The 23,883-nt window shown below is 36.0% G+C and overlaps 2 protein-coding genes across 3 annotated transcripts; one reads left to right on the forward strand and one right to left on the reverse strand.

Moving 5' to 3' along the window:
- Window positions 1-1,038: 1,038 nt before the first annotated feature.
- On the reverse strand, window positions 1,039-14,294 carry LOC130743454 (3-deoxy-manno-octulosonate cytidylyltransferase, mitochondrial-like). The gene is made up of 9 exons (XM_057595707.1): window positions 14,280-14,294; window positions 13,308-13,547; window positions 2,958-3,003; window positions 2,638-2,724; window positions 2,427-2,551; window positions 1,999-2,138; window positions 1,815-1,866; window positions 1,581-1,691; window positions 1,039-1,131 (listed from the first exon to the last, which is right to left on the reverse strand). Exons 1-9 carry the CDS (start codon window positions 14,292-14,294, stop codon window positions 1,039-1,041), a joined length of 909 nt encoding a protein of 302 aa, XP_057451690.1.
- Window positions 14,295-15,919: 1,625 nt separating this feature from the next.
- Window positions 15,920-22,710, forward strand: LOC130747709 (3-deoxy-manno-octulosonate cytidylyltransferase, mitochondrial). 2 transcript variants are annotated; one of them, XM_057600726.1, is made up of 9 exons: window positions 15,920-16,296; window positions 16,518-16,787; window positions 20,366-20,411; window positions 20,640-20,726; window positions 20,811-20,935; window positions 21,230-21,369; window positions 21,494-21,545; window positions 21,667-21,777; window positions 22,411-22,710. In XM_057600726.1, the coding sequence occupies exons 1-9, from the start codon at window positions 16,177-16,179 to the stop codon at window positions 22,501-22,503; spliced, it is 1,044 nt and encodes a 347-aa protein (XP_057456709.1). In that variant the 5' UTR covers window positions 15,920-16,176; the 3' UTR covers window positions 22,504-22,710. The 2 variants fall into 2 exon arrangements, with proteins under 2 accessions (XP_057456709.1, XP_057456710.1); XM_057600727.1 differs by lacking the exons at window positions 15,920-16,296; window positions 16,518-16,787 and adding an exon at window positions 19,193-19,556.
- Window positions 22,711-23,883: the final 1,173 nt, after the last annotated feature.

Genomic DNA, 23,883 nt, shown 5'->3' on the forward strand with positions numbered 1-23,883 from the left:
TTGACGTCTTGTGAGCATGTGGACTAGCCAGGGGGCACGCCCTAAACTTGACGCCCAAGCCCTTTCAGGGTCTAAGGTTCAAACAAGTGCGGGAGGAAGGCAGACTTGGCGAGCTAGAGTAAAGATGCACTTTGTCTTTATGCTTCAGACTCGACATCTTGTGGGCATGTGGACTGGCTAGGGCGTCATGCGCTAAAGCTGGTTCCCCAACCTACTTTTAGGGTTTTTAGGCTACAAGGCAAGTCCTCGTTAAGGACCGATGGTGAGTTGTTATGGTCTGGGTCGGACTTGACACATGACACATTAGGCAATTGTAAGGTAATAGCTTAAGATTAGGGTTTAGCCACACTATAAAAGATTTGACCCTTCATTCAGTAAGACAAGTTCTCTGTTGTTCATAAATGGATGTTCATAACCCTAGATCTAGAATCCCTAGGTCATAGCAAGAGCAAGAATGAAGGTTTGTGTGAAAAATGTCCCATCACCCAAGGCCCAACATCGAAGGAAGCGATTAGTGGAGCTCAACTTGATGGTGTTATGGCATGCCCACGTATCAATGGCGCGAAGGGTGGGGTAGCCTGTTCTCGTGCCTATATAAGCTCAATGAAGAAAAAAATGAAGAGGGTCCATAAGTCAAGTTATGGTGGTAGTGGTGACTGGATGGTGGTTTGGGTGGCGGATAGAGAAGAGCATAAGTGGACTCTATGGTATATGATCACAAGAGAGTAAAGGGTATTTTAGTAAATTAGTATCTTTAACATAATAAAAATGGATCATTCATTTTTAAAATATTTTATCCAACGATTCTCATTGGATCATGGTGAGCATGTACATAACCGAACCCAAACATATAAGATGTTTTGTGACACATGGAAGTTATGACATGACCCTTTCCAAATTGACCCCTATGTTCAAAGAAACTAGAAGAGTAATTCAAAAAGAAAATGTAAAAGGAATATAAACCATCCTGTGATGTCTTGTGTTAATAGTTAATACTTAATACTTAATACACAACTGCTTTAATTGCTCCAATATAGTTCAAGACAGGTTCCTCTCGCGCATTAGAGATTCTATCTTTTCAACATCTTCAGGAGTGTCCACACCATGAGCATTGTGGTCAACTTTTATTACCTACAACAAATAATAAAAAGTAATTCCAAACATCTTCACAAGGTATAACATCTTGAGAATTCTTCAAGTCTCACATTGAACAAAAGGAATAGAGTTGAATAACATATAATTGAAAAAGACTCATACACACTTAATCTTCATATTTTTTTGTCAAAGATGTGGTGTCCTTGTATGCTATAACCGTGAGGTATTAGCCTTCACACCATAACAGCCAGCATCAGAGCTGGCGGTTATGACCTTGATAACCGACAATAGCCCCGTTGAGAGGGGAGCATGGTAATGTCATAAAAACTCACATTTGAAGTATGGAAAAGACTCATAAACACAGATTTAAGGTTTTAGGTGAAAGATGTGGTGTCCTTTACTATTGTGATTTACTCCTCATCTAACGTGGTTATAATATGAAATTTAGATATTTGTACCCTGTCGAAGTAAGGAACAATATGTACCTTCATCTTATAACCGTTCTCAAGGACCTTAAGCTGCTCCAAGTCCTCCTCGAGTTGCAATGGGGTAGGTTGAAGATCTGAGTATATCTTTAGAAACTTTGCATCATAGCTCTAGCAGATGATCAGACAGAAAACTATTAGCTTACAATGAATCAAATAATGGTATCAGACAAATAAACTATGAGCATTGTTTGATTGTTATCGTGGCCAATTAAAACAATTTAATATTAGTACCTGAATCCCAAGATGAAGCAAATAAGGGAACTGTGGATTGACCTTCCAAGACCTGTAGTATGTGTGCAGGGATTTATCCAGTTTTGCATAATGTAATCATTACACTACTACAGATAACTTTCACAACTAATTCACAAGTAAGAAGTTTTGTGAATGGAGGAACAATTAAGATGAAAAACGTTACTTGTTGAATGGGATTAATCCTCGTGAAAAATAGATTGCATAACCACGAGTATCGACCACGCATTTCACTCTATTTGGATCATTCGCATCTTCAGACTTTAAAGATGTGACTGCAGTGCTGAAAACTGCATCTGGAGTTGCCTGTAAGGATCATGGCAGATAAAAGTATGAGCAGAAGAGTAAAAATCCAACAATGAGATATACATAGTAGTTTTTCCTTTTGGCCATAAAGTTAAAAGGTTTTAATGTGAAGCTTATCAAGATCAACTTATGCTATTTTAACCAAGTGATGTGGAACAGCAGAAATTGTTTATAGTTTGTTGAAAATTGAAGTGCATATATGACATAACAGTTATTAATTTTTTGCTAATAGATAGAACAATATTCACATTTTTTGTGGGATGAAAATAATTTATTATAAAAACTTACCTGCAAAGCTTTGACAATACCATCTATGATTTCAGGTTCAATAAGTGGTTCATCACCTTGAATGTTCACAACAATATCATACTTTTTCCCAAGCTTCTGTACGGCTTCATTGCAACGCTCAGCACCTAATAAGTAAAACAACGAGTATGAATCATTGTGTTAGGGAGACACAAGGCATTGAATGGCTAAAATATGCTCCTAAGTTGCATACCATTTCGGCAAGATTCTGCAGTCATTATGACATCAGCCCCAAATTGTCGACAGCAGTCAGCAATCCTTTCATCATCAGTTGCCACAACTTAAACCAGAGAAAATTACCAATCAGAGACATAAGAGAAGCAAGTAAGATGTACCAAATTGTGAAACTGCATATTTTGTTTTTGAATATGATGCACCAGATAACATACATGTAGAATACATGTAAATATGCCTATACCACAATCAAAACCATATCATGATGTTTTTGAATTAGAATGCCAAGATACTATTCATGCCAAGTTGGAGGAAAATCATGTCATGGGATAGACCTACCAACATGATCCAATGTAGCAGCCAGCTTTGCCCTTTCCCATGTTCTCTGTCACATTCAGCCCAAAGTAGGTGAGATACATCATAATTTTTTTTTTTGTTACAGGAGGATATTAGATACATCATAATATGACCATTAGAGACAACAAATTACAAAAAATAATAGGTTCTCGAAAAAGCTTGATATAATGTGAACCAGCCAAAATGAAGGTCTCATACTTGACATGCATATATAAAGTATAAACAAAGAATTCAGTTAGTTGTGCGAAAAATTTACAAGTGAGTCAAGAGCAATAGTTGAGTTAAAATGAAAAATATACTCAAAGAGACTCTTCATTCTAGAAGAAAACCACTCCTGTATGGTTTGCAGTTTAATGCTTATTTTAAATAGTAGCCACTAGCCAGAGAAGAGTCAACCATTTATGGTGCAAATCTTATTATCTTTAAACCTTTTTTAACTCTGATTGGATGAACAGTGTGCATGAGCAGTGCGAGTGAAGAGTCTTCAACAATGAGGCTGCAGATTCAGAACAGATTTTTGAAATGATCCAGTGGCGGTCTTGGAGCTGGTTTTCTGCATTGGAGAAGGAATTTAGATGTTCTGTATTTGAGTGGAAATCAGACCCCATCTCATGTATCACTCAAATGTAATTGCTTGCTTGCTGTTCATTTGTATTATGCAGGGAAAGTTGGCAGCTGCTAACTTATTTGTTTCTTGGTACATACTTCTGGGGCCATGGTAATTGTGGTTGGGAGCTGTTTGTGTTGTGCAGGTGTTGGAATGCATTACTTTCCTGATGGTGCTTTAATTTAAGATCTTCATATCCTAGTTTCTATGCTGGTTGTTTGCTGGATTTTTTGTTGGATGCTTGTCTGTGTTTCTATCAATTTTTGGGGCATCTTGTCATGGAATTTAGGTGGACTCTCTCTAATCAGGTCATGGATTATTATCTGGTGGTGGATGTGCTATGTTTCTGGTGTCTTCTCAGAGGTTGAGGCTTGTTTGGTGTGATTATGGCTATACTTTGGATATCATGATGATCATTTCTAGGAGCAACATGAACATATAAGTGTGGAGTGATTTTAGGCATGCTGACCTGTGCTGGTTCTTGGGACAATGGCTTATGATGTTTTCCCTTTATCTATGTATATTAGTCTCCATTGGAAGTTTCGTTTTGATCTTAGTGGGAGGTACTCTTTTTCCTTACTAGGTTTTCCTAAGGGGTTTTCTTCTAATAAGGTTTTAATGAGGCCTCCTCCTAAGATCTTTCTTCCATGGAGGGGTGGGGGTGGGTTCTTTTTTATATTCTTTGTCTTTGTAAGTCACTGTACCTTTATTTTTCTATCCTCTTGTATTGGGTTGAAGTACCCCTTGTGCTTCATTTCAATATATTCTTAATTGCCTATAAAAAAAACATCAGTAGTAGCAGTTAGAAAGTTATTATTTAATTATTAGTTGGGTTTCTCATTACAACAGTTAGTAATGGTTAGACCATATGCAATAGTTGAAGGAGTCCAATGAAGTGTTGAATATTCAACATGTTGAATACATTCAACATAGTTGAATGAACAGTAACCAGTCTCACTCAACACACATGGCAAAATCTCATTGGTTGTTGTAATTTTTAGATTTTTATTTCATCATAATTATTTGAGATCAATTATTTCGTAGTAATTAATTTTTTTCCACCAAAATTCATCATTTTTTATCTATAAATAGAGAATTGGTTCATTTGATTTGGACACAGAAAAAAAATGACATTTTTCCCCTCTAGTTTTTCTATTTAACCTCCAATAAACTCTTATTTGTAGCTCTAAACATATTTTTAGTGAAATGGATCCCAACAATAACCCTTTTAACACCCAAAACTCTATCAATTACTCTTTCAACTACCAGAATTCCAACAACTACAGAATCTATCTATCTATTTATAATATAGGAATTGTGAAGCGTGCGATCTAACGCCGTCACCTCAGCGTTTATACCTCTAGCAATAGTACCCACATCAGCAGTTTTAATGACGTGTCACGTTGTAATCTTTTAAAGGATTGAACATAGAGCTAGAGGCTAATGTTGCTTACTATTATGCTTTCCAGCTCCACGAAGTTTTCTCAATCTCAAAGTTTATGTTGCCAACCGTTACATCAAGCCTCTGTTCCGTTACAGCCATTATGTTCTAAGCTTCAGTTTTCCCTTATTGATTTCACAGCTTTTTATCGGTTACATCTGCACCAAGCTTAATTGTGTTCCCAACTTTGTATTCTCATTTTATTTATACTATCCCACTCAAACTCTCTCTTTATTTCACAATTTCACAGATGAACATGGACTCTCGCTCTGACTCTCACCCTCCATTCTTCCTCTTTTTGCTGATTGATCTGGCAATTTATTGTATTCGTCATTCACTATCGCATTTAATCTTGATCGTGCTCTCTTTGTTCAATCTTGTATGGATAATTATCTCAAAATGGTTATTATGGTGTTTTTGACAGATGATTCCTTGTCTTTAGAGCTTTGGACAACATGGAAGGAGCTAATATACCTCAGAACTTGCGTTAAGGATTTTATATATTCCAAGTGAAGAACAATTTCTACCCAGCATAAATCAATCTTCCTTAAACAGTACACTTGACAACCTTGTCATAAAGGTAAGTAGAAGTTCCTATGGAGCTGAGCTCATATTAACAAGATAATAATAAAATATATGAAGTTTCCAACTCTGTCCCATGTGTTCCACATTGAAGTTTTAAACTTGTATGCACTTCTACTAAGTGGCATAAAATTTGGGTAAATAGCCAAGATGGTCCCTAAATGTGTCAACCGCCTTCAAGTTTGTCCCTAAACTTCTAAAATGCCTCCCGCGGTCCCTGAATGTGGCAAAAGTCATTCACCGTTAGTCCTTGACGTTAAAAAAAGGAACGGACGTTAACAAAATCTTTTTATTTTATTTTTTTTCTTAGTTGGACTGCCTACGTGGAATTGAGTGTTGGTAAAACATTTAGACCATTTAGACGTCAATTAGTCCCTGAATGTGGCAAATTAACCCCCAATGTAAAATTTATCATTTTTTAAAAAAGTGGTGGTTGGGGGATTCGAACCTAGAGCTTGAGGGTGTAAAAACAACTCATTTGCCAGCTGAACTAAACAATTTACTAGCTATAATGTGAATTCTATTTAACTTCCGGTTGAAACATTATCACCTTCATCTTCATGAAGATAAACCCACAGAACCAACAGATAACTCCATGGAACCTACCATAAAACTATTGAAGCTCGAATACACATTTTGATGTGGATGGTTCAAATCATGAAGATTTTGCTCCAATTTTATACACATCAACGTTAATTTTTGTCTCCACAGTCTCCAAACTAGTTTGTCTTCCATCAGACATGATGACCATCATGCACGCATTCTGCTCGTGGTCATGAGGCTGCTGCTAGTGTTATCAACATCATCATCATCATGTTGCTCTGTGTTGGCTTTCTTCTTGTTCTGTATCAAAGTGTGTAGAAACTTGCTCCTTCTATCTAACTCCTTCTCTGCTCCTCCTTCCATGTGTGCTTAAACGCACTCACTCTCCAGTCAACCCTTTTCCTCTCTTGCTTGTTAGATTCAGATTGTGAATACCAGTCTCGTTAGAGCAGTGGCAACTCAACTATCTTGTGCATTTAGGATTGATAAAAAGGGGGAAAAGAAAAAAAAAAAAAAAGAGGAAAAGAAGGAGAGATAGCAGAAGAGTGAACTGGAATGAGTGTAGGAAGAACAACAAAGAAATTGCGAGGGAAATGGAAGAAGAAATTCAGAGGTGGGAAGAAGGAAGGTTTGAGAATTTGGGATTTTCCCCTAATTTTTAGGGTTCTTCTTCATATAAACGAAATCAAGGACTAAATTGAAGCATTTCAAACTTTCCCAACGTTTAAATGCCACGTAAACTTCAGCATATAAAAAAAAATCCATGTCAGCACTCCGTTAACGTCTGTCAACTTTTTTCAACTCGGGGACTGTCATGAAGGGGTTTGGCCACATTGAGGGACTCCGAGAGGCATTTTAGAAGTTTAGAGACAAACTTGAAGGCGGCTGACACATTCAGGGACCAACTTGGGCTATTTACCCCATAAAATTTAGATGAGAATTATATGCATCTGTAGCATGATGAAGAACTCCAGTAGCATGATGAAGAACTCCAGTGGCTGAGAATTATAATCATAACGTTATGTTTGTTCATATTTGTGGATTTTGAAGGTGGTTTGTTAAAGAGATAAAAAAAGATAAGAATCACGTGGGTTTTCTCTTCCAAAATTGAACTTTTCATTGAACATTTTGTGACAGTTATGATCAAACTAGAAGTTACCAAGGAACCGTGCATAGCACTAAAAAGGGAGTCGTCAAATGCACATCTACACCTAACATGTGAAATGGATGCATAAGGATGTTATGCTCAACCTGAAATACTATCATAAAGTTGAAAGTACCAGAGATTCATAGAGGCATAATGTCAGAAAAGCTTCCTTGACCAATCGGATAGATCAAGAAAACAGCAGTAGCGGCTGCAACAAGAGCTGAATATGCAACAACAATCTAAGAGCACATAGAACTAGCACTTGGGTAAAAATTGTCACAAATACGGTCGTGGCATTTGAGAAGGTGCCAGGCACGATGGTTGTCACGGAAACGTTTAATGCCATTAGAAACAGCCACAAGGTGTAAAAAAACCACCACTAAAAAAATGATTTTTTTTGAAGTGATATAACTTTTAAATTAAAAAAAGAACTATGAAATCATTTTTTCCGCCGCGCATCGCGCGGGTCTGAGTCTAGTTCAAAATGAATCTTCCAACCAACGGGGTCCCCAAAATATACCAAATTATGGATTTTCTCCAAATTTCATCATGCTGTCATCTAATCCAAATTATAGTTAATATTATAGATCTGTGATGCGTGATTCAAATGTACATCACGAATTGCAAGCAGATCTAGTCAAACACATATGGGCAAAGTTCGGAATGTTTCGTGATTAAATAGATTTGTTTGCTTAGTGTATAAGTTTTTGTAATTTCACTTGTTTTAATAATGACTATCCCTATATCTCGTCTTTTTTTACTTGCAAGAAAAAATTAATTAAGAATATAAAATTACTAAACTAGAAAAAAAAATTAACTCTTAATTATTTTAATTTAATTTCAATCGATAATTGTTATTAATATATATTGAAAAAAACAAAAACATAAAAGAAAGTAAGAATATGAAATAAAAGTGGTGAGGTAGGGTGTTGAATTTTATCAAAACAAAACCATTGTAGTGAGTAAAAGTTGAATGTATGTTGAATTATTAGATGGAAGAGAAAGAAGGTGATGTGCAATGTAAAAAGTGAAAAAGGAGGGAGTTGAATGGAAAAACCATTGTACATGGTCTTATAGTTTGAATTTAAATTAGATAGCAACAATTATCTGAACAAAAGGGGGGGGAGTATAAGGTGCAATAGGAGATGGGTCTTGCACCGGTGCCATATAGGTGAGAGCCAATGAGATTAAAGCATCTGTCAAGTGGAGAAATTGGAAACCGGCTCATTCTGTTGACAAAAAAATTAGATATATTTAAAAGGCTTAATCCTCAAATTAGTCCCTGTCTTTGTCTCGCCGTCTGAACCAGGTCCCTGATCGGAAAAAATTGTGGAATAAATCCTTATCTTTGAAAAACGTATGGAGCCAGTCCTCACCGGAGCTCCGATCTCCGGCGAGTGATGAAGTGTCACGCTGACTGTATGAATGAAGCTGACATGGAAAATAAAAAATCTACACATAAGCAAAATAAAGTTTTCGGATTTTTATTTTTTTCCAATTAAAATTAACAAAAAAAAAGTTTAATTAATGAAAACTTAATTAAAATATTCATCTTCACCATCCAATTAAAACTCAGAAACCAAATTAATCGATCTTTCATCTTTCATCTTCACCTTTTCATCTTCACCTTCAACAAACCCAGCCACTACCACCCAGCCACTTTCTTCCCTTTCATACCACGTCCCACCAGCATCAAGTCCACTAAGTCTCTGTCACCAGAACAAACTTGCAATTGGAACCAGAATGAAAAAGGGGAGAAAGAGAGATTGACAGAGAAAGGAGAATAAGAGGCCAAACAAAAGCAAAGAACAATTAGGGGAATTTCTAGAGTTCACCTTCGTCCAGATTGAACCCCGACCTGCAACCAGATCTGTGAACCCCAACCTCAATAGGATAGTGGGGAAGACATCCCAGGCTACCAGTAAAACAAACATAAGGAGACAAGTTAAGGGTTTCATCTTTGGCTTTTTGGGTAAAGATTGAACCCATCTCACCCTGGCTCGTTCCGTTGCAGCCTCCACAAATCAACTCATTCATTCAAGTAGTCAATTTGATTTTTTTTTTGAATGCACAAACATATGACAATTAGAATACCATGATAAACAAATGGGCATAATGTTCAAGCAAGATAAATAAATGAATTTGCTGCTTCAGGCGGTGGCTTTCTTTCTTCTTCCACTCGTTGTCGAGTTTCAATTTGATAAAATAAGAAAAAAATTAATTAAACCCCCACCCACCCACCGTAACCCCCAATCACCCATCGCAGCCCCCACCCCCACCCCCAAAACCCAGAACATCCACCCATTGCAACCCCGATTCCGCAACCTAAATGAATGGTTTTCTTCTTTTCTCCTCGCACAGAACAGGGTTCATCTTCGATTTGAACGGTGTCACGGATCTGAGCATCGCGTGACCAAAATTGTTGGTGAGGCCGATGGCTTCCACGGATCTGGGTGCATGTTTCTCAATCTGGATAGATTTTTCCAGATCTGAATTTTTGGTTACTTTAAATGAAGGTGGTGGGAGAAAGGAATTAGGCTGCAGGTAGAGGAGATGAATTTTTTTGGGTTTAGAAGAAAGTTTATGATGTATAACTTAATTTAATTTGTTTTATTTAAAAAAAAATTGGGTTTTTTAAATTTAAGTTAATTATATTATGTGTAAATTAATTTAAATTTTTTTAGTGCCATGTCACCTTTATTTACACAGTCAGCGTGACATTTCATCACTCGCCGGAGCTCCGGCGAGGACGAGCTCCATACATTTTTCAAAGATAGGGATTTATTCCATAAATTTTTCCGGTTAGGAACCTAGTTCAGACGGCGAGATAAATACAAGGACTAATTTGAGGATTAAGCCTATTTAAAATATAACATGTAAATGTCACTTGCATCCCTGCCTTTCTCCTTCAATACTTGAAGAAAAGCTTCAACCGCAGCGGCAACCCTTGGCCAACCACCGCGCCGGCGGTCCCTGAGATCCGGTAAACATGGGTGGGATGAGGTGATTTGAGAAGGGAACGGTGGGTTGGATTTGCAGAGAGTTGAAGCCCACTTGAAGTTTCATCAACGAGAACTAGTTCGAACTAGTTTCATCAACACCACCTCCTTCAACACCCAAACTAAGTTTGATTTGCTTTGAACCTCCAATCTCTCTTAGATTCAGAACATAAGGGGAGAAAAGGAGAAAATTTGCTCGATTCAGATCCAAGTTCGAATTTGCGTCTGAGGAAGAACCAGATGAGTTGTTCCAGGATAGCATGAATGATTCCCAAATGAGTTGTTTCCTAGTTCAGTGTTGATGAGAATCGCTCTAGTCTTTAGAGGTTTCCAATTTGCTTATGTGTGTAGTTTTGGTTGAACATTCTAGAGTAATTTGGTGATATGAAATGGACCTGGTGTTTTCTGTACAACATCATCGCCAGATCTGGTGCTTTCTTTACAACAATATCAAGCAAAGCATAAAAGTTGGGATTTGGATCCTCTCCATCCATCTTCTCTTCATACCCTCTCCATTCAAAATTTGAGCCATTGATTTTGAAATTTAAAGGTGAGGATTAATTCATGTTTTCTCTCTCTTCTTAAATTGATTCAAGTCTTTAAATACAATTCATTTTTTCTCTTTCTTTTTAAATTGATCCAAGCCTTTGGAGAGGATCCAAATCCATCGTTGTGGATGTTGGTTGTTTTTATCATGACTTTGGATCAAATTTTGGCAAGTTTTACTTTTGTTTATTAGCATACTGTTCAAGAGAAATTGGTTTCCATTCAAGAATCATTTTCCAGAAAAAAAAGGTGAAATGAGCTGAGTTTTTAGTTGATTTCGCACTGAGACAACAAGATCTCAGTTAAGGATCACCGAGGAGGCAGAGCTCCGGTTGGTCACTGGATACAGGGGAAGAGAGAAGGATATTCTTGTAAAATGTCTTTTTAATTTTTTTTTTCAGCAGGTAACTATTACCTGTTATAACGGGTAAAATTTGCTCTTGCATGGTGCAAGACCTAGGATGCACTTGCACCCTAGGAGCCACCAAAAGGGGGAATTCAGAAATTCTGTGGTTAAGTTTTAAGGAGAGGCTGGACATCTACCGGGGAAAGACAGGCTCTTTATTCAATAATAAATTCTTTTTTTTCATTTTGATATCTAAGCACCACCCATGTGCTATGTATTGAAATTGGAGTGAAATCATCATATGATAAAAGGTCAATCAGAAGTAAACCAACACCCGAAAGAGAGAATTTTGGACATGCTGGAAACGATGCGAATTGACCTGCTACAAACCGACCAACATATTCAATGTTTGGAGAATATGATGGAGACTTTCATGCGACATGACGAAGAAGGTTCTCAAAGAGTAAACCAAGAGGGTGAAAATAGGCGACCAAGGCTAGAGGAAGAGTCAACTAATGATAGAAACTATGAACATTGGCGGAAATTGGAGATTCCAATCTTTGATGGAGATGGTGATGCCTATGGTTGGGTTCACAAATTGGAATGGTTTTTGAAATTCGAGGCATTCCGAAAGAGGAGAAGCTGCATGCGATTCTGGTGGCTTAAGCCTTGTCATGGTTCCAATGGTGGGAAACATGTAATCCACGTACGGGTTGGGACAATTTTAAATTGGCAATTATTGAAAGGTTTCAAGTTTCCAACACTCTCAACCCTTTTTCTGCCTTGTTACCACTCAAACAAGAAGGAACAATGGAAGATTTTGTGGAGCAATTTGAGAAGTTTGCGGGCATGTTGAAAGGCATGGATGAAGCACACTTAATAGACATATTTTTGTTAATGGCATGAAGCAAGATATCGGTGTAGAAATAAAACTTTATGAACCACAAACTTTATCCATCATGGTTAAAAAAGTTTTGATGATTGAGTAGAAAAATTTCAGGCAATGTGGAAGGTTCATCACCTTGAGGACAAGGTTGATATTTTAGGACGCGATATTGATAGGATGAACAATGTGCATGAACAGTAACAACAGTAGCAATTAGATAGCGGTTAGGAAGTTATTATTTAATTATTAGTTGAGTAGTTTTATTATTACAATAGTTAACAACTGTTATAGTTAGAATTTAAATTAGATAGCAATTATATATTAGGGGTTGTGTCTGAACAGAAGAGGATTAAAAAATTATGTGATCAAGTCTTAAGCAGAGGCTGAACTCTCGAAATTCCATAATCTACTTAGGAAAGATTGACTCTTGAACACCAATGTTGTTTGCTCTCCATATTGAAGGACACCCTAGCCCAGCATAGTTTCTGTTTTGTCCATCTTCTTCCTTCATTAAACTTCTCGTTATTTAGGTTTGAGCAAGTAGCTAGTATTCTTTTCTATCTTCCTCAACTTGGAAATGATGTTATGTTTGATTGTAAATCCATGGCAACCGCAAAGTGTTTACTAGGTGCAAAACTATATTTTCGCATGAGTCAATTTTGTTGAGCAGAAATATTCTCAGGAGCTAGCTCTTCCAGCAGAATAATTTTTCATTCACAATATTCGAATTCAAGACTTATTTAACAGAATCTAACATATCACATGATCAAATCACTTGTTGGTGGTAACACCGTATCAATAGCTTTAATTAGCCAAATATTAAACTTAATGAGGATATGGAATAAAAACAAGAGAAGTATATTGGTACACAATCTGTTTCAAATCATCTCAAAAATGAAATATTGATCCTTTACAGTTTACCCCATCAACTCATTAAGCAGTTATCAATCGTTTTAATTAGCAAAATATTAAACTTAATGATGATATATAGAATAAAGGCAAGAGAACTTTGTATTGGTAGAAAATCCCTTTCAAATCATCTCAAAAATAAAATATTGATCCTTCACCCCTTCATTCATTACCCAACATTTGATATGAATACTGACCAAAAAATTGTCCAAGTGAGTTCACAAAAATTCACCAATTCAAAAAAGAAAAAACTCATACAAGGTCTTACATAGAAAGCAAAAATCACCCCCAAATAATGAAATAAAAAAAAAGGAAGATGTGTGCACCTGGATCATGGGCTTGCCAAGGATTTGAACCAAGGGCTTGCCCTGGAACCGAGACGAAGCAAACCTAGCGGGTATGATGCCGATGACTCGGCTCCGAAATTTGTTGAATCGGGTCAGATAAGCATGAGCACCAACAACTGTTGCGATTGTGACTCCAGCCACGATACCATGGATGATCCATGTCGTCATGTTGTTAGAAGAATCAAATGAGGACGAAGACAAAGATAATGAAGGTGAAGACTAAATTACCATGGCACGAATAGAAGAAGAGGAAACATAACAAGGAACGTGAAAGATTCAGAGTGAGTCGAAGTGACTGGTAAAGTTGACAACTTCAGATCTTCCTTGGTTAGCAGGAAAATCTCATGGACTGTATTTTGGTTTGCATCTATTAGATGATCCTCCTCCTCGAAATTGTAAGGATGAGGGTTTCATTCACAAAGTCGATCTTAATTTAGAATTTTTATTTCTAGGCCTTTGACCCCCTTTTGATTTTTTTTTTTAGAGTCTTGACAATAAAAAACCACATGTATATATTGTCACTCTATATCTTTACATGAGTCAGTCTTATTTGAGTAGAAATATCCACATGGGAGTAGCTCTCTCAGCTAACTATTTTCCATTTAAAATCCTCAAACTCGCGACTTACTTAAGAGAATATGAGATATACCACATGAACAAACCACTTGTTGGTGGTAACACCGGCCAGCGGAGCAAAACTTTAACAAAGGTGGGACGAAGGTTGAACAAATTAAATTATGTCCGTGTTTATATACACCGTAGAAAACTACGGTAAAGTATAAAATAATTAAAGTGGAGAAATTAAAAACTAAGAACAAATGTTTAGGTTATTAAAGTTATTTTCAGGCACTCATTTATTTAGGGATTTTTAATAATTTTTTCATAATTTTTTGTTACCCAAATTAGATTTCAGAGCCGGTCCATGATGCACAACCTAAGTCACTAACGCACCCTAGCCATCACCATATATGTAGGAGCTTAGCTCTCAGGCCTCAACAGTCACCAGTCACAAGAAAACCAATTTACATCGCTACACACTTTCGGTTGTGGAAAGGGGAGTAGAGTGTGGAAGGAGTAGGAAGAAAGAAAGGGAGCTACAAAGTCCAGAAGGGGCTTTTAGACTACATCATAAATTGAAAACAAAAGTATAGATGTCAAATAAATTAAATCTCATTTGGCATGCTGTAGTAATCAACAGTCAGTCAGCACATGTCCTTCTCTTGTGAAAATTGTCACTTGCTCACTAAAAAAGTAGCCAAATGCTATTCAACTAAAAGAATGACATAGAGAGGTTATTTGGAAAATCATCTACGGTTGATTTTTCTATCAGAAGTTTAGAGATAAATCTCTTTGAGTAACTTCTTAGTTTAAAAATTGATTTTAAAAAATCAAAACATACAATAATCATTAACATATAATTGGCTCAAATGATATATATATTTGATTCCTTTAAATAAAGTTTTAGGTTCAAGTTTTGTGGATGAGAAAAGATTCTACTAGAAAAATCCCACTATAATATATATGTTTCTGACTCGAATAAAATTCTCTCTTATAAAACACATTTTAAAAGATAATGCTATGAGTCTAATGAAACCCAACCACCACAATGAAGCTAGAATGCTAGATGGACCCCATGACACTGATCTCATCGCACAAATTCCATATGGACAAAAGAGATTTTATAGAGTTCCTTATACATTTTCATCAGTTTAGTGTACTATATGATGTTTGGCCACATGTACAATAAATATATATCCAAAATCAAATTGAATTGAAGAAAGTGAACCTGATTCAAAAATAGAAATGAGACAACTATAGTCTCACTAAAGGCTAAACAGTCTCACTTAACACACTTCCACTTCTGCAGTATAGATGTACCACACTAACCCTCAAAGACATTGACAGCCTAACAGATTAGAAAGCAAGAAATCTCCCGCCCTGAAATATATATATCAATCTGAAAACAAAAGCATTTAAAGAAGAGTAAATTTGACCAAAGAAATTTAAAGATGTACCTAACATGTTATGTCACTCTAAATGCAGCTTTCACAGAGTAGTATATGGACCAAATTTTTTTCTAGGGAGGGATAAAATCGAATTCTCAACTAATCTGATGATTAATTTCAAAAAAAAAAAACTAATTTGATTTGATGATTAACCTTAATTTTTAACATAATAAATTTGGTTTTTACATTTTTAAAAGATTACATCCAATGATTCTCATCATTTTTTTTATAAACCTAAGTAAATCAAATATGGAAGCACAAAGTGGTGCTTTAATCCTAAGTACAATAGAGATTACATGAATTGAAACTCAAGTAGAAAATGAAAATTAGACAAAAGAGCCGAGTGAGAGCAAAGCCTAAACAAGAAATATATATCCCACATTCTTCCTCTCTTTCTCTCTCTCAAATGCGGCATCCGTCTGTCTAAACTCTAACCTTAATTCTCACATTCATTCAGTTGCAGCACGTGCTCACCTTCACCTGGTTTTCTATTTAAACGTACACTCATCCATGCACTTTCTAACTATCTCCATTTCTCCTTACCAACTCCATTCAATCTGCAATTTGCATTGGATCCCACTCCTAACCTGTCACCATAAACCATTACTCCAAGCTCCTACGTTTTCCCTAACTCCTTCTCCCTCTCTCTTCACTCACTAGCTAGTAGTACATTATATTCTTTGGCTATAAACTTCATCTTACTCTAATTATTCTGCTAAGTTATGTAGTTGATATTCTTTCTAATTATTATGCACTATTTCCACCTCTAGCTAGAATACCACCAACAGAAGCACCTGAACCATTGGCTTCCCTGGAACTAAGACCAGGGCGGGTATGTGCTGATGACCCGGCTCCGGAATTTGCAGAATCGAACGAGGAGGAAGACTAAGGAGAAGATGATGATGAAGGTGTGGAGCAAATTGCCATCGCACGAAGAGAAGAAGAAGAATAGAAAATTCACTGTGAGATTCTACCTTTTCTTTTTCCTTTTGATTAATCTTCACGAATTGTTGATTCTGACGAGATACAGTATGTTTTAATATTAAGTTTTAGAATACAAAATAATATATGGACCCTAGGTCATGGTTGAAATTAACACTAAATCACCACAATAGAAACTATACTGGGTTCACATTATGATGTATATATCTCATTCCCACCTACTTTGGGCTGAATGTGACAGAGAACATGGGAAAGGGCAAAGCTGGCTGCTACATTGGATCATGTTGGTAGCTACATTGGATCATGTTGGCAGCTACATTGGATAGCCATTCAATGCCTTGTGTCTCCCCAACGCAACGTTTCATACTCGTTACTTTTCGTATTAGGTGCTGAGCGTTGCAATGAAGCCGTACAGAAGCTTGGGAAAAAGTACGATATTGTTGTGAACATTCAAGGGGATGAACCACTTATTGAACCTGAAATAATAGATGGTATTGTCAAAGCTTTGCAGGTAAGGTTTTTATTTTAAAAAATAAATAAATTATTTTCATCCCACAAAAATGTGAAAATTGTTCTATTAGCAAAAACTTAATAACTGTTATGTCATATATGTGCACTTCGATTTTCAATAAACTAGTGAAACAATTTCTGTTGTTTTAAATCTCACTTGTTTAAAATAGCATCAGGGATCTAGATCTTAAACTCACATCTAATGTCAAGTAGGCAATTAACCAGGTCATATACTTGGATTTGAATGCTAATTGATTATTACAACTAGGGGAGTACGTAAGGTCAATTTAAAATAACCAAGCAAAAAAGCTTGCAAATCTATAGTTAAATTTATAAGGACTTGTATTAAAAACGTACCTTCATCTTATAACCGTTCTCAAGGACCTTAAGCTGCTCCAAGTCCTCCTCGAGTTGCAATGGCGTAGGTTGAAGATCTGAGTATATCTTCAGAAAATTTGCATCATAGCTCTAGCAGATGATGAGACAGAAAACTATTAGCTCACAATAAATAAATCAAATAATGGCATCAGACAAATAAACTATGAGCATTGATTGTTATTGTGCCAAGTAAAACAATTTAATATTAGTACCTGAATCCCAAGATGAAGCAAATAAGGGAATTGTTGATTGACCTTCCCAGACAGACCTGTAGTAAGTATGCAGGGATTTGTACAATTTTGTATAATGTAATCATCACAGAAAATTTTCACTACTATTTCACAATTAATATTTTTGTGAATGGAGGAACAATTAAGATGGAAAACGTTACTTGTTGAATGAGATTAATCCTCGTGAAAAATAGATCGCATAGTCACGATTATTAACCACACATTTCACTCTGTTTGGATCATTCGCATCTTCGGGCTTTAAAGATGTGACTGCAGTGGTGAAAACTGCATTTGAGACCGCCTGTAAAGTTTTCACCACTGCAGTTACATCTTTAAAGCTTGAAGATGCGAATGATTCAAAAAGAGAGAAATGTGTGATCGATAATTGTGGTTATTCGATCTATTTTCACGAGGGTTAATCCCATTTAACAAGTAACGTTTTTCATCTTAATCCATTCACAAAACATCTTTTTTATGAAATAGTTGTGATAATTTTCTGTAATGATTACATTATGTTAAACTTGATTAATCCCTCTGCATACATACTAAAGTCTACAGGAAAGGTCAATCAACAGTTCCCTTATTTGCTTCATCTCGGGATTCGGGTACTAATATTAAATTATTTTAATTGGCCACGATAACAATCAAATGCTTATAGTTTATTTGTCTGATACCATTATTTGATTCATTGTGAGCTGACAGTTTTCTGTCTTACCATCTACTAGAGCTATGATGCAAAGTTTCTAAAGATATACTCAGATCTTCAACCTACCCCATTGCAACTCGAGGAGGACTTGGAGCAGCTTAAGGTCCTTGAGAACGGCTATAAGATAAAGGTACGTTTTTTATACAAGTCCACTTAAATTGTTTATCATTAATGGCTTCGGATAAAAAATTAACTATTCATAAAATGGGACGACTTCTAATTCATTACTACTACTTGTTACTCCAGTATTAAAGATAACTGAGGTTAAAAGAAGAGTAATTTGACCATAGAAATTTAAAGATGTTCCTAACATGACATCTCACTCTAAATGCAACTTTCACATAGTAGTGGATATGGATCAAACGTTTTTTTCGTAGACTAAAATCGAACTCCCTTATAAATACATATCGTTTTATTTGGTAGTGAAGAGTAACAGAGAAAAGAGAAGTTGGTTAAAGAGAAAAAAATGAGAAATAGAGTCAACTTAGATATTGTTTGGTATAATAAAAATAGATGAAAGATGGAAATGAGAAAATTTAACTTTTTTTGTGTTTAAAAATAATTTTTTCTAATATAAAACATATTCCGAATTTATGATGGTAGGATTGTAAAACTAAAAACTGTCGGTCCCAAACTGCCAATAAAATGCAATTTGAAATTAAAAATGATTATTCGAAATATTTAACACTTTCTAGCAGTTTGCTCTGATTACCGAGTCTCAAGCCGCCATTAAAGTATGAAATTTGAGAAGATTTTTTTTTTTTATAAAATAGGGACCAATTCATTTGTATCCAATTTATTGAGATAACGAAATGGGGTGGATCCCATTACTTTTTCTCCTCTCTAACTCTCACCAAACACACATGTTTCTTCCTTCCTCTCTAACTCTCTCTTTCTCATCTCTCAGCCCAAATTTCTCTCTATCAAACAAAGTAATAGAGAATAATTTAATGATTAACCCTATCTTTTTTTTTTTTGGTACATAGATTAACCCTATCTTTTAACACAATAAATCTGGATTTTAATTTTTTAAAATATTACATCAAACCAACCATTCTTATTTAAACAAAAAAACATTGTGAGCCGTGCACATAACGCAACTCAAACATAGTATAACATAGCCTAAGCAGATCTAAATTTTCCACCGTCACTTCCACTCACACACTCTGAATCTTCCACGTTCCTTCTTCAACTCTTCGCATCAATGGCAATTTGCTCTTCACCTTCTTCTTCTTCATCTTCTTCGTCGTTTGATTCTTCAAACAACACGAAGGCATGGATTGTCCATGGAATTCTGGCCGGGGGCGCAATTGCAGCAGCTGCCGGCGCTCACGTTTACATGACCCGCTTCCGCAAATTCCGGAGCCGGGTCGTCGGCGTCATACCCGCCCGGTTCGCCTCCTCTCGGTTCCAGGGCAAGCCATTGGTTCAAATCCTTGGCAAGCCCATGATTCAGGTGGACCAAAAAATCTGTTTTTTTTACTTAATTATTTGTGGGGTGATTTTTGTTTCCTAATTTAGACCCAGTATGAGTTTTTTCAGTTGAATTGGTGAATTTTTGTGAATTCTCGATTTTTAGTTCAGTATTCATATTAGATGGTGGCTAATGAATTGTTTAGCCAAAAATCACCAAAATTGTTCAGTATTCAACATTGCTGTTAATTGCGGATCGGGTCATGGCAGAAAGTCAAAATCCCGCCATAAATGACAAATAATGGATATCGGAATATGGCCGTCAAATGGCGGGATATAGGCCATGGCAGAAACCAAAAACCGCTATAGCGGATATTTGATAACACTAGTATTCAAAGAATTACACCATAAATGGTTGACTTTTCTCTGGCATGTAAACTTCAAACTATAAAGGAGTGGTTTTCTTCTAGAATGCAGAGTCATTGAGTATACTTATCTTTTTAACCTCTCAACTCTTGCATAGCGGATATTTGATAACACTAGTATTCAAAGAATTGTACCATAAATGGTTGACTTTTCTCTGGCATGTAAACTTCAAACTATAAAGGAGTGGTTTTCTTCTAGAATGCAGAGTCATTGAGTATACTTATCTTTTTAACCTCTCAACTCTTGCACTTACTCACTTGTAAATGTTTTGCACAACTAACTGAATTCTTTGTTTATACTTTATATGCATGTTAAGTATGAGACCTTCATTTTCGCTTGTTCTTATTATATCAAGCTATTTCAAGAACCTTTTATTTAATGGTGAGATTATGATGTATCTCACCTACTTTGGGCTGAATGTGACAGAGAACATGGGAAAGGGCAAAGCTGGCAGCTACATTGGATCATGTTGGTAAGTCTATCGACATGATCTTCCTCCAATTTGGCATGAATAGCTATCTTGGCAATCTAATTCAAACACATCATGATATGGTTTTGATTGTGGTATAGGCATATTTACATGTATTATATATGCTTGTTGTTTGGTGCATTATATTCAAAAACAAAACATGCAGTTTCACAATTTCGTGCATCTGACTTACTTCTCTGATGTTTGTTTGGTAATTTTGTCCGGTTCTAGTTGTGGCAACTGATGATGAAAGGATTGCTGACTGCTGTCGACAATTCGGGGCTGATGTCATAATGACAGCAGAATCTTGCCGAAATGGTAAGCAAATAGGTGCATATTTTAGCCATTCAATGTCTTGTGTTCTCCCCCATTGCAATGTTTCATACTCGTTTTTCTTATTAGGTGCTGAGCGTTGCAATGAAGCTGTACAGAAGCTTAGGAAAAAGTATGATATTGTGGTGAACATTCAAGGGGATGAACCACTTATTGAACCTGAAATAATAGATGGTATAGTCCAAGCTTTGCAGGTAAGTTTTTATAATAAATTATTTCCATCCCACAAAAAATGTGAATATTGTTCTATTAGCTAAAAATTAATAGCTGTTATGTCATATATGCACTTCAATTTTCAACAAACTAGTGAAAGTGTGAAACAATTTCTGTTGTTCCAAATCATTTGTTTAAAATAGCATCAGGTGATCTTGATAAGCTTCACATTAAAACCTTTTAATGTTATGGCCAAAAGAAAAAATTTCTATGTATATCTCATTGTTGGATTTTTACTCTTCTGGTCATACTTTTATCTGTCATGTTCCTTACAGGCAGCTCCAGATGCAGTTTTCAGCACTGCAGTCACGTCTTTAAAGCCCGAAGATGCAAATGATCCAAACAGGGTGAAATGCGTGGTCGACAATCGTGGCTATGCGATCTATTTTTCACGAGGGTTAATCCCATTCAACAAGTAACATTTTCAATCTTAATTGTTCCTCCATTCACAAAACATATTACTTGTGAATTAGTTGTTAAAATTTTCAGTGATGATTACATTATACAAAATTGTATAAATCCCTGCATACTTACTACAGGTCTGGGAAGGTCAATCAACAATTCCCTTATTTGCTTCATCTTGGGATTCAGGTACTAATATTAAATAAATTGTTTTAATTGGCACAATAACAATCAATGCTCATAGTTTATTTGTCTGATGCCATTATTGATTCATTGTGAGCTAATAGTTTTCTGTCTAACCATCTGCTAGAGCTATGATGCAAAGTTTCTAAAGATTTACTCAGACCTTCAACCTACCCCATTGCAACTCGAGGAGGACTTGGAGCAGCTTAAGGTCCTTGAGAACGGCTATAAGATGAAGGTACATTTTTTATACAAGTCCTTATTAATTTATCTATAGATTTTCAAGCTTTTTTACTTGATTGTTTTAAATTGACCTCAAGTAATCCCCTAGTCGTAATAATCAATATTAGCATTCAAACCCAAGTATAAGATCTGGTTGCCAACTTGACATTAGATTTGAGTTTTCCGAAACCATCTTATCTCCAGGTTCTCTGATATTGAAAAAATGCTCCGTAGCTTTTAGCCACCATGATAACAAAATAAGTTGTCTGACTGTTGAACTGAATACATAGTAACAGCTCAATTGGATATTAAGATGTTCTATTATTACTGTCATGTTCTTCTGTTCTCAAGTAGAATAGTAATTAAAGCTTCCAAAAACATGGCTGAGGAGGTGTACATGGAACTTGGAAGTGTTCCACGAAACAATAGTGGAGCTACAGGTTTTCTTCAATAGGAATTTGCATTAAAATGTGGGAAAAGTATCCCGCAGTTCCACTTAAGTTCTTTATTATTAATTCCTTCAGATAAAAAATTGACTATCCATAAAAGGGACTGAGTTTTTAATCAGCTGATGTGCCATGATCATTCATGTCAATGTTCTACACTCTTATAAAAGATGTTTGGAGTTACTTTTTATTATCTGTTCTAGGTAATAAAAGTTGACCACGATGCCCATGGTGTTGACACTCCTGAAGATGTTGAAAAGCTAGAATCTCTAATGCGCGAGAGGAACTTGTCTTGAACACTTTGTTGGAGCAATGAAAGCACCTGTGTATTATTAACCATTACCACAAGACATCACAGATAGATAGGGTTTATATTCCCTTTTTTTTCTTTTTAAATTACTGTTCTAGTTGCTTTCAACATAGAAACTAGTTGTCATGTATTTTTTCATTAAAAAAACACCAGATTTATTTGATATAATAAGAGGATCCATATTTGACACGAATTTGATTATTTGAGCATAACTGTATGATGTATCGTAAGGTTTTAGTTGTGATTGTGATCTTAATACTTTAAGTCTTGGTTGTTCAATCATGTATTTAAACCTGTATTGTATTATTTTGGAACTTGTTAAAGTATGTTAGTTACTTGTTGAGGAGAAGGGGGTCCTTCTACGCCGTAGACTTTAGCAGGGCCTTCCATGTTGGCATAGTCTACATCAAGATATGGAAGGGGTAAACTATCTCTGGCAAAGATGAATTAAGGGACCTGCATGAAATCAAATTAAGAAAGCTCCTAATAGCTTGAATTCTTGGTATGAGGACCAAGAACCAAGGAAATATTCCCTAAAAGAAGTGAAGTGCATCAAGTATGAAGGTATGAAGCATATGAATCAAAACCGCCTTGGGTAGAGAGGTCTTGGGCTTTCTGAAAAGCGATAATTGAACTACTTTGTTTTGTTGAACTAGCCTCTTCCGCGAACTGGAGTTTGAAGTCTCCCTAAATTAGACATGTTAAACGACATGTTCATCATGTGCCTTTTGAATGTGAGAAATCCTAACCGTTTCTTTTCTGATAGGATTAAGATCTCCCATGTCTGGTAGAAGAACACCTTCCATCTCATTCATAAAGAATGCAAGGAGGCAAAGGGACCAAAGCCTTTGACCTTTTGAGGGGACAAAACATCTTCAGCAAAATGGCAAAATAGACAATGTTTTGGTCTTTATTGGACCATCCCAAATATGGATCTTGTCAATTTTGTCAAATTGGGACACAAAGTGAGCCAAGTTGCGTCGCCTGATTACTTCAAGGATACTATCCAATCTAACTCGGATTGGCTGAGTTCCATTGATTGTAAATGCAAAGACGTTCATTTGAAAGGCCTATGAGTTCAGTTTATAGAAACTTGATTCCTCTTTGCCCAGTCTGGTAAATCATAACTGAGTTGGGTTGATTATGGGCTCATAGTTCCCGGAGCATATGCAAATGCCAATGGATGAGTACCCATAGTGCACTTGCCCTGTGAAGTGTTCTTCATCCCTGAGTTTTGAATAGTAGGAGTTAGATCTCTATTATTCATGTGTTGTTCTTTTAAAGTAAGAAGGTAATTGATTAAAATAATTGATATCATTTGAAAAAAAATTAATTACAAGAGAAAATTCAAACGTCATACAAAATT

Source organism: Lotus japonicus, chromosome 3, assembly GCF_012489685.1.
Source record: "Lotus japonicus ecotype B-129 chromosome 3, LjGifu_v1.2".
In the NCBI taxonomy this organism is placed as follows: Eukaryota; Viridiplantae; Streptophyta; class Magnoliopsida; order Fabales; family Fabaceae; genus Lotus; species Lotus japonicus.

Excerpts from the sequence above, each read along its gene's own strand:
- LOC130743454 (XM_057595707.1), bottom strand. Across the intron at positions 2,552-2,637 it reads TGCAGAATCTTGCCGAAATG|GTGCTGAGCGTTGCAATGAA; the intron begins GTATGCAACTTA and ends TTTACTTATTAG. Across the intron at positions 1,692-1,814 it reads TGCTTCATCTTGGGATTCAG|AGCTATGATGCAAAGTTTCT; the intron begins GTACTAATATTA and ends ATCATCTGCTAG.
- LOC130747709 (XM_057600726.1), top strand. The coding sequence starts at position 16,177 with ATGACCCGGCTCCGGAATTTGCAGAATCGAACGAGGAGGAAGACTAAG. Across the intron at positions 16,297-16,517 it reads AGAAGAATAGAAAATTCACT|AGAACATGGGAAAGGGCAAA; the intron begins GTGAGATTCTAC and ends TGAATGTGACAG. Across the intron at positions 21,778-22,410 it reads AGAACGGCTATAAGATGAAG|GTAATAAAAGTTGACCACGA; the intron begins GTACATTTTTTA and ends TATCTGTTCTAG.